The 9,623-nt window shown below is 55.1% G+C and overlaps 2 protein-coding genes across 6 annotated transcripts; one reads left to right on the top strand and one right to left on the bottom strand.

Annotated features, from left to right (window-relative positions):
- Positions 1–707: 707 nt before the first annotated feature.
- On the top strand, positions 708–8,254 carry Kat5 (K(lysine) acetyltransferase 5). Of its 5 annotated transcripts, none has more exons than XM_013513854.1 (14): positions 711–1,150; positions 1,250–1,316; positions 1,628–1,696; positions 1,788–1,924; positions 2,183–2,365; positions 2,455–2,529; positions 2,630–2,704; positions 3,046–3,294; positions 3,372–3,461; positions 4,541–4,681; positions 4,756–4,849; positions 7,153–7,312; positions 7,426–7,507; positions 7,596–8,254. In XM_013513854.1, exons 1-14 carry the CDS (start codon positions 1,139–1,141, stop codon positions 7,728–7,730), a joined length of 1,569 nt encoding a protein of 522 aa, XP_013369308.1. In that variant the 5' UTR covers positions 711–1,138; the 3' UTR covers positions 7,731–8,254. The 5 variants fall into 5 exon arrangements, with proteins under 5 accessions (XP_005384521.1, XP_013369308.1, XP_005384523.1 ...); XM_005384465.2 differs by having other exon boundaries at positions 716–1,150; positions 2,210–2,365; XM_005384464.2 differs by having other exon boundaries at positions 708–1,316; positions 2,210–2,365.
- Positions 8,255–8,335: 81 nt separating this feature from the next.
- On the bottom strand, positions 8,336–9,623 carry Rnaseh2c (ribonuclease H2, subunit C). Its single transcript, XM_005384463.2, has 4 exons — positions 9,186–9,623; positions 8,908–9,089; positions 8,712–8,831; positions 8,336–8,471 (listed from the first exon to the last, which is right to left on the bottom strand). The coding sequence occupies exons 1-4, from the start codon at positions 9,355–9,357 to the stop codon at positions 8,445–8,447; spliced, it is 501 nt and encodes a 166-aa protein (XP_005384520.1). The 5' UTR covers positions 9,358–9,623; the 3' UTR covers positions 8,336–8,444.

Raw genomic sequence — 9,623 nt, 5'->3', positions numbered from 1 at the left:
GGAGACAGAGTCTCACTATGCAGTCCTGGCTGGCCTTGAGCTCATTATGTAGCCTAGACTGGACTTGCACTTGCATCGATCCTCCTGCTTGAGCCTCCATAGTGCTGGGGTTACCGCCCTAAGCCACCACACCTGGGTGAACATCGTTTTAATTTGCAGTTGCCCATCTCCTTTTCTTTGTTCAATTTTTGGTTTCTCTTAACTCCTTTTTTTTGGGGGGGTGGTGGTGGTACTGGGGATTGAACCCAGGACCTTGCTACATACTAATATGCCCTCTACTACCAATCTACATCCCAAGGCCTTTTTTGTTTTTATGACAGTCTACCCCAGTTGTCCAGGCTGGCCTCTTAACTTTAGATCATTCTTGCTTCAGTCTCTCAAGTAACTAAGATTACAGGTATGTGCCACCACACCCAGTATATAAATCTCTAATGAATAATTTGCCTTTTAATATATATTAGCTATGTCTGTTTCTTTTCGCCCGAGGTCCCTAATAAAAAGCTCCCTGAGGACAGAGGTTTTTAAACCTTTAACTAATGAATTGCAGGATCGTAGAATATTGCCTGGCATACGGTATCAGCTCAGAAAATATTTTCTGAATATATGAATGAACAACATAAATAACATTTTTAAAATCGGAAACCAAATAGTCAAAGTAACAAATTTAGAAACCTTGAACTGACGTTTGCAAAGGGGCGGGGCATTCCGGTCCCTTTAGCCCCACCCACTTTCCCAGCTTCCAAACCAGGTACTTCCGGCTTTCCAGGCCCATCCCCAGCTGAGCTCACGCAGCTCACTCCCGGCCTCGCCTCTCACTGCCCGAATGCTGCCGCCTGTCAAAGCCCAAACACTAGATCCACGTGACCCACGTCGCACCCGGTGGGCGTCACGTGACAGGTTCAGTTTTCCTCCAATGGCTGTGCACGTTGGGGGGCATTCCATCCAGAACCTGGCCTGAGGCTTCGAACAGCCTATTTTTCGGTCACCCAAACAGGCCGCCTCTCCTACTCCAGTTCGGTGGCGGTATCTCTCAAGGGTCCTCTTTAAGGTGACTTCGGGAGGCCTAGGCCTGCAGCGCTCTCAGTCCCGGAAGTGACATCTGCCAGAGGGGCCGGAAGTGGCAGTGGAGGGAGGGAAGATGGCGGAGGTGGTGAGTCCGGTGCCCGGGGCGGGGCGGAGGGAGCCAGGGGAGGTGGGTAGAGCCCGAGGCCCCCCAGTAGCCGACCCTGGCGCCGCGCTGTCTCCCCAGGGGGAGATAATCGAGGGCTGCCGCCTACCCGTACTGCGGCGGAACCAGGACAACGAAGATGAGTGGCGTGAGTGACGTCGGGGGGCGGGGTCTCAGAACCTGTGGGCGAGGGGCGGGAGGGAGTCAACCGAACCCCCCACAGGGGGCGGGGCCTCAGGAATCCTGGGCGGGCGGGGCGTAGCTACTCCCGAGGGGCGTGGCTTCCCGCCGTACGGAGATAGACAGGGCGGGGTTTGGAGAAGGGTGGCTCTTAATGACTGAAGAGGGCTTGGGCGAGAACCTCCAAGTGCTTGGGGCACAGGGCTTCGGTGAGGGCGTGGGGTTCGGGTCGGAGCAAGGCCTGCCCCCCTCAGACCCACGCCTGTGTTGTTCCCATAGCCCTGGCCGAGATCCTAAGTGTGAAGGACATCAGTGGCCGGAAGCTTTTCTACGTCCATTACATTGACTGTGAGTTCCCAGCTGGGGTGAAGTGGGGTTATAGAGTAGTGTTGCAGGGAAGCCTCTGGCATTCCTTCCTGAGCTCTTTCTATTGCTGCAGTCAATAAACGTCTGGATGAGTGGGTGACCCATGAGCGGCTGGACCTAAAGAAGATCCAGTTCCCCAAGAAAGAGGCCAAGACCCCCACCAAGAACGGACTTCCTGGTTCCCGGCCTGGCTCTCCAGAGAGAGAGGTGGTGAGTAGGTCCCCCTGCTTCACCTCTTCTCTCCTGCCTCCTCCTCCTCTCACCTCTTGGCCTTAGGGGCTCCTTGGATTGGCAGGAGGCAGCACTCTTCCAGCCTGGCTCAGCTTGCAAAGAATGGGGCCAAATTATAGCTGTAACTTCGAGTCCAGTGGCCATTTCTAAATCCTGAGAAGGCAGAGGGTGGGGTTTGATCAGTCTGAGCTGAGGGGGCCCCTCCTGTTTGCCGTCCCACCACCATACCCACCCCAGAGGAAGACCCTGGACCTATCTCTACAGCCGGCCTCCGCCCAGGCCAGCGGGAAGACCTTGCCAATCCCGGTCCAGATCACACTCCGCTTCAACCTGCCCAAGGAGCGGGAGGCCATTCCCGGTGGCGAGCCCGACCAGCCGCTCTCCTCCAGCTCCTGCCTGCAACCCAACCACCGCTCAACGGTACCCTCAGCAATTCCAGGGACCTTGCTTTCTTCTCAGGTCCCACCTTCTCTACCTTCTGACCCACCTTTCTTGGTTTCTCTCTACAGAAACGGAAGGTGGAGGTGGTTTCACCAGCAACTCCAGTGCCCAGTGAGACAGCCCCAGCTTCCGTTTTCCCCCAGGTGAGTCCCCCAGTTTCTTCTTCCTTTCTTCCGTTCTCTGGCTGCCTCCTTTAGGCTCATCTCATAGCCACTTGTTCTGTTCCTACCATCTCGTCTACAGAATGGATCAGCCCGTAGGGCTGTGGCAGCTCAGCCAGGACGGAAGCGAAAATCAAATTGCCTGGGCACGGATGAGGTGGGTGTACACAGCTGTGGAAGACGGAGCCGGGGAAAGGAGGGGAAGGAGGCGGGGTGGAGGGGTCAGGGAGCACCTAGTTCAAGAGTAAACAGGGAGTGGTGGGGTTGGGGAGAGGAGCCAGGTGCAGCATGGTTCAGATTAGTCGCTGGATGATCTCTCCCAAGTTGCCAGTTTCTCCGGAGTTTTGGTTTCTTTGTCTTGGAAAGTGGGGATTATGGTACTTTCCCCACAGAGTTGCCATTATGCTTGAAAGAGGAAACCACTGGCAGGGCTGTGAGCTGCAGTGTCCTGTGGAGCTGTCCCCCTGTAACCTGGTATCTTCCACTGGTCCTGAGCAGGATTCCCAGGACAGCTCAGATGGAATACCTTCAGCGCCTCGCATGACTGGCAGCTTGGTGTCTGACAGGAGTCACGACGACATTGTTACCCGGATGAAGAACATTGAGTGCATCGAGCTGGGCAGGCACCGCCTCAAGCCGTGGTACTTCTCCCCGTACCCACAGGAGCTCACCACGTTGCCCGTCCTCTACCTGTGCGAGTTCTGCCTCAAGTACGGCCGTAGCCTCAAGTGTCTGCAGCGTCACTTGGTATGAGTGGTCCTGGGAGGCTGCCCTCCCAGCATCCCAAGCCCCACCCTCACCTCTGATCCCTCTCTCTTCCTCAGACCAAGTGTGACCTGCGGCACCCACCGGGCAATGAGATTTACCGCAAGGGCACCATCTCATTCTTTGAGATCGACGGGCGGAAGAACAAGGTCAGTGGCTGAGGGGCAGTGGGGCCTGGGGTAAGTCAGATGAGCAGCTTCTTCCTGCTCTGGAAAACTGACCAGTCTGGAAAGCACGTGTGTAGCCTGTTTTTATTGAATTCCTGCCGCAGGGCAGTTGCTGGAGGCTATATATGGGACCAGGAATTAGGATCTGCTCCAAGAGCTCGTGCTCTGTGGCAGGGAGACAATGCCAGCAGCCACTCAGATCCCGGTGTGATAAGTGTCGTGAAACAAGGGTGGGTTAGCAGTGTCCCAACGAAGTGGTCATCAAGTCTCCACAGAGGTGACCTTTGAGCCTTGAGAGACCTACAGAGTTAGTGTAAAAGGTAAAGGTCACTAGTCAAAAGGCCAAGCAGAGAGAGTAAGGCAGTGTTGTTACAGGGAACACAATTCAGGTGACAAGAATGAGGTCAGTGAGGGGGGACATACAAGTTTGGGTTGGTGCCAGTAAGGAGGAAGGAGAAACCTAGAGACTGCTGAAAGTGAGGCTTCCCCGTCTGGGGCCTCGGGGGCAGCGAGGGAGAAGCCAGCCTCTTGCCTGGCAGGATGCTCCAGCCTGGGCCTAGGGAGCTTGAGAGGAGGACGCTGTTCTGTTGGAAGTGTGGGACTGGGTATCCAAGTGGTTGTGCCCAGCATGTGCTTAAGAACTGTGTCTGAAATTCCTGTGGAAACTGTATGCAGGTGAAGTAGCAAAATTCAGAATTTTGCTGGGGGTGGGGGCTAAGGTTGTTATTTTAAATTTCATAATTCCTTACCTCCACCATAGTATATAGCACCTCAGTCCCTAAAAGGAGTGACTTCAGACTAGTATTGTTGGGGTTTCACAGCCAGACTCCCAAGACTGCCACGTAGGCAGAGCTTCTGAGGCCTTGCTGGAGTCTCACTTCCTGAGGACATTATTGTTGACTGTTTTAAATTTGAACAGAGGGTGATAGAGCCCGAGGGTGGCTCTTAGCAAGTAGGAAAGCTGTCCAGAGCCAAAACACTGACCCCAGGGAGCAGTGCTCATTACCTACCTGCCTGGGACACAAAGCTCCCCAGAATAGTAACAGCCTTTTCCTTTGCAGAGTTACTCCCAGAATCTGTGTCTTCTGGCCAAGTGTTTCCTCGACCACAAGACCTTGTACTACGACACAGACCCCTTCCTCTTCTACGTCATGACAGAGTATGACTGCAAGGGCTTCCACATTGTGGGCTACTTCTCCAAGGTCAGTGCTCACCCAGCTGTGCTTCTGCCCGCCCTGAGCCAGGCTCCCCTCACACTCAGCTGCCTCTCTTCCAGGAAAAGGAGTCCACGGAAGACTACAACGTGGCCTGCATCCTGACGCTGCCTCCCTACCAGCGCCGGGGCTATGGCAAGCTGCTCATTGAGTTCAGTGAGTATGTGTGCTGCCTGGCCAGGTACTGGCAGACTGGCAGAGCCAGGCCACCTGTCAGCACCCACACACAGGTGTGCAGGGTGTCTGTGCAGCCCAGTCACTAAGAGAGCCAGCCAGGAGTACAGGTGGGACTCTGTCAAGGTCCTTCCCCTTCTCGGGATGACCACCCTGTTTTCTGGAGTTCTCAGGCCCTACTGTCCCTTGGTCAGGGTTCTCAGCATCATCCAAGTTTTCCCAAGTCTGATTTATCTGCTCCTCCCTGGGGCCATGGGCACTTTAGAGAACTCCTGCTCATCTGTCTAGGCCTAGGTCTTGATACAAGTTCTTCAGATAAAGGCCAGTGATATGTCCCCAGATGTCCCCTGAGCCTTGCAGGCAGCAGATGTTCAAACTGTTAACTTACTACATAACTTATCCCCTGCCCCTTTACTACTAGGAATTGAATCCAGGACTTTTTTGAACTCACGATCATCTTCCTGCATCAGCCTCCTGAGTGCTGAGATTACAGGGGTACACCACCACACCTGGCTTTTTTTTTTTAGGACCTAGGACCTTTGAACTGAACTGTATCCCCGGCCATTTTTAAATTTTTATTTATTTTTTTTAATTTTGAGATGGCCTCACAAAGTTGTCCAGGCTGGATTTGAACTTCTGGGTCTCCTACCTCAGCCTCCCAGAGTGGGATTGTAAGCATACACCACCATGCCCAAAAGATCAGTCCCTTTAGGCCCAGAAGGCACACTGCCCCTATTAGATAGGCTCTCCAGTGCCCCCAACCCTGAGACTTTTTTGCCTCGATTCTCTTGGAATAACCCTTGGAATAACCAAGCTCTGCCTGGGGTAAAAGGAAGAAGTTTTGCATATTTGCCTGCTAAAGACACAGATGCTTGGGCTGGGGATATAGCTCAGCAGCACAAGTGCCTGCCTGGTAAATGCAAGGTCCCAAATTCGATTTCCAGTACAAAAAAAAAAAAGACACAGATACTCGACCTGATCAGTCACAACTCATTTGAGAAATTTTATTGGTTGAACGGTACGAAGATGGAGTCACATCCCCAGGAAACAGCCTCATAGAGCAGGCAGATACTTAAGCAAATGCCAGGAGACTTCTATGAGATGGGATGTGGGTGGGGCTGCAAGGAGTGCCAGTCCAGCTAAGTGCAAGCAGGTGATCATGGAGTTCCCTGTAGCTGCAGAGACAGTTATGGCTTTGAGGGGACCCTTCAGAACTCTGCATGCAGTATGGACCTAACAGTTGAGGATACCAAGTGTGTCCCCTTCTTGGTTCCTCTCTCCAGACATCATCCTCTGTCCCTTTTACCATGGGGTGCTCATTGAAATCACAGGAGACTGGGCAGAGGGTTAAAAGACTGGCTAGTGGAGATAGCCAGTGCAGGAAAGAACAGATGGAGTCCATCAAGGGACTGGTTAAGGCTGATGGTAAGGGCCGGGCGTGGTGGCGCACGCCTGTAATCCCAGCACTTGGGAGGCTGAGGCAGGAGGATCCTTGCGAGTTCGGGACCAGCCTGGGCTACCAAAGTGAGCTCAAGGCCAGCCTGAACTGCATAGCGAGACTCTGTCTCAAAGAGACAAAAAAAAAAAAAGGTGAGGAAGGGCTCCTAATAAAGCAGCGGGCACCCCAGGGCCCTGGCAGCAGACTGAAAACTGTGCTAAACAGCTTCAAGAGACTCCTTGGCTCTGCAGGGCCTGAGGGTCTCAGCAGAAGCCAAAGGCCTATTACAGAGGTCAGTTACCTGCTCTGAGGAACAGCCTCCCTCAGCCTCGAAAGGACGTTGGTGCACTTTCCCGCCCTGCATTCTCACCCACCCAGCCAGGCTACGTAGGTCCCAGAGCAGCTGGCACTCCCTAAGTCACAGCTAGGGACTCACTGCCCTCACTGAAGCACTGTCAAGCCTGGGCCAGAGATGAGGTGGTTTCACTTCCTTCCTCATACATCCCAGCCACAGGGGCTGGGATGGCACAGAAAAACCGGTGACACATCTGACTATAAGCCTTTCTCTCTACATTGCACCAGCCCTCCAGCCTCCACTGCCTCTTCAGCACCCTCATCTGTAGCTGCTTTTCTCAGTGCCCTTTACCATACTTGGCACACAGGTGAACTGACCTTCAGGAGGAAGCGAAGCAGCAGAACAGAGAAGCCACACGCCCACATCACTGAGTTACCAATGGGCAGGGCCAGCTTGGCAACCAGGCAGCCAGGCTCTGCTGCCCGTGCTCGTAAATGTTGCTGCTGTGCATGTGTGGCTGCTTAAGCACCCTCTCCCACTTCACTGCTTTAGGCTATGAACTCTCCAAGGTGGAGGGGAAGACAGGCACCCCTGAGAAGCCCCTCTCCGATCTTGGCCTCCTATCCTATAGAAGTTATTGGTCCCAGACCATCCTGGAGATCCTGATGGGGCTGAAGTCAGAGAGCGGAGAGAGGCCGCAGATCACCATCAAGTGAGCCTGGCTCCACCTACCTGGGGGTGCATGGCATGGCCTATGTGTTCCTGGGGCTCCTGGGGACAAATGAAAGCCCGCCCTCAGGGGACCTGACCTTTGCCCTCCCACAGCGAGATCAGTGAAATTACCAGCATCAAGAAAGAGGATGTCATCTCCACCCTGCAGTACCTCAACCTCATCAACTACTACAAGGTAGGGAGGCAGGCTGGGGAAGACAGGTGAGTGTGTGCTGAGTGAGCCCTATATGGGCTGACCACCTGCTGGCCTGTCTCCTGCTCAGGGCCAGTACATCCTCACCCTATCAGAGGACATCGTGGATGGGCATGAGCGGGCTATGCTCAAGCGACTCCTTCGAATTGACTCCAAGTGTCTACACTTCACTCCCAAGGACTGGAGCAAGAGAGGAAAGTGGTGACCAGGCATTGCCCACTGCAGCAGCATGAGCCAGCAGAACTGGGGCCATCAGCCTGCTCTGCACCACCCCCTTGGGCTCCCAGGAGATATGCCAAGGGAGACAGGGCTGAGGACAGCTCCCAGAGGAGGGGAGGGGCCAGCACCAAGGCACGCTCAGGGCTCAGGCCAGCTCCATGGTCAGCTGCCTACAAGCCCAGGCCCACAGTGAACCAGGGACCAGAGGGAGCCAGGCAGTTGTGTACAGTGAGATGGGGGTGGGGCACTCTGTACAGAAGGCTGGTCACTGTAAAAGTTTCTTTTATAAAGTAAATGCTGGGGGTGGGGTAGGTACTGGTTGCAAACATTTTTTTTCCCTTTGCTTGTTTTTGAGATAAGATCTCACTTACGTACTCTAGGCTAGCCTCAAACTCCCCTTATCCTCCTGCCTCAGCCTCCTGAGTACTGGGATTACAGGCGTGGGCCACTAACCCCATCATGGCTGCAAAATTCTGACCTATTGCCCCCAGCAATAAACTGTTTCTATAAGCCAGGGCCACCAAGGATTCTTGTTGTGGGAGAGGGAGCCATACCAGCTTGGGGGCACCAGGGTGCCCACAGACTCACGGATGCCATGATAAGCTCATTTATTGGGCTGATGGAATCAGTGGCTCCGAAGTGCAGAGCTGGTTACTGGTATGAAGAGATCGATGGCTTTCAATTCCAAGCTCTCCTGTTCTCAGTCCTCTGGCACCTGTGCGTGAATCTGCAACAGGAGTCACCTCTGCTGTGGAATTTCTCGACTACAGCAGCCAGTGGCCCACACAGCTGGGAGGGGCCCCGCTGCTAAGGACCCTTTGAGGAAGGCCAGAACAAAGTGGCAGGCAAGCCATGCTCCATCGGCCTCTTTGTGCTCCCCAGCCTTAACTCCCCAAATCCACTGGGCGAAAAAGATACAGCGAGGGGGAAAGGACTGGGCCTGGAAGGTGGGCCCACGGCTACTCACCGCGGCAGCGAGGGTGGGCCACGCTAGGGCGCCCCGCACTTTAGCATCCGGGCCAGGGACGGTCTCCAGGCCCCACACCGTGAAGCTGCTGAAGCTGCCGGTGGCTCCCATAAACCGGTCCTGGGGAGGAGGCCTGGCTCAGCAAAGGGACCGCCGCACCCCCCTTCCCACTTGCCAACCCCATCCCTCTGCTCACGAAGCCCCGCTCCAGCGGCTCCTGCTCCTGTTCCTCGCCATTGTTCTCGGAGTCCCCGAAGTCCTGCTTCCCTATCAGTCCCTCTTCCTTCTCCTCCGCCACCATCACGAATCCCGCGAGGCCGGACGGCACGGACACCTCCTCGCCGCGCATACTGCGCCCCCGAAACGACACCTGGAGACCTGTAGGAGAGAGGTGCGGGGCTTTGGGGTGGCCCGGGCCGGGGACGCTCCGGGGGGCGGGGGCTGCCGGGAGCGCGGACCCGCCTCGAGGCTTACCGTCCGCGCCCTGGCGGATGGCGGGCGAAAAGAAACGCTCCACGGGGGCAGGCCGGCTCGCCAGGACTTCGCAGGGAAGAAAGTGCAACGCGGCCGGGGCGGCGTCCTGCAGCGTGGCGGGCCGCACGTGGATACGTTGCTTTTCCACCGCAGACTCGTAACCGCGTTCCATACCCTTCCGCTCGCGGGCTGAGGCTGAAGCTGGCGCGGAAGCGCGCGGGGCCTGTCGGGAAGCGGGGCGCACCGGCGCAGAGCCTCCTGGGAAACGTAGTCCTTCTAGAGCTGGCCCTCTTACAAACCACGCCCAGCTCTTTTTCTATAGCATTTTTAAAAATGGTAGATGTTCTTTGTAAAAATTTAAAACGATTTGGGAAAGTACTCTTTTTATGTCCGTTAACAAGTTGTCTTTTTTTTCTGAGACAAGGTCTCACTATGCAG

Source organism: Chinchilla lanigera, unplaced genomic scaffold (genome assembly GCF_000276665.1).
Source record: "Chinchilla lanigera isolate Chin_1 unplaced genomic scaffold, ChiLan1.0 scaffold00021, whole genome shotgun sequence".
Lineage (NCBI taxonomy): Eukaryota > Metazoa > Chordata > Mammalia > Rodentia > Chinchillidae > Chinchilla > Chinchilla lanigera.
The sequence above is the reverse complement of the archived record's forward strand: the minus strand, read 5'-3'. Positions and strand labels throughout refer to the sequence as shown.

Coding starts and splice junctions, on each gene's coding strand:
- Kat5 (XM_005384464.2), top strand. CDS start 1,139: ATGGCGGAGGTGGTGAGTCCGGTGCCCGGGGCGGGGCGGAGGGAGCCA. Junction 3,295..3,371: donor AGTGTCTGCAGCGTCACTTG/GTATGAGTGGTC, acceptor TCTCTTCCTCAG/ACCAAGTGTGACCTGCGGCA. Junction 3,462..4,540: donor TCGACGGGCGGAAGAACAAG/GTCAGTGGCTGA, acceptor TTTCCTTTGCAG/AGTTACTCCCAGAATCTGTG.
- Rnaseh2c (XM_005384463.2), bottom strand. CDS start 9,357: ATGGAACGCGGTTACGAGTCTGCGGTGGAAAAGCAACGTATCCACGTG. Junction 9,090..9,185: donor CATCCGCCAGGGCGCGGACG/GTAAGCCTCGAG, acceptor TCTCTCCTACAG/GTCTCCAGGTGTCGTTTCGG. Junction 8,472..8,711: donor GGCCCACCCTCGCTGCCGCG/GTGAGTAGCCGT, acceptor CTCCTGTTGCAG/ATTCACGCACAGGTGCCAGA.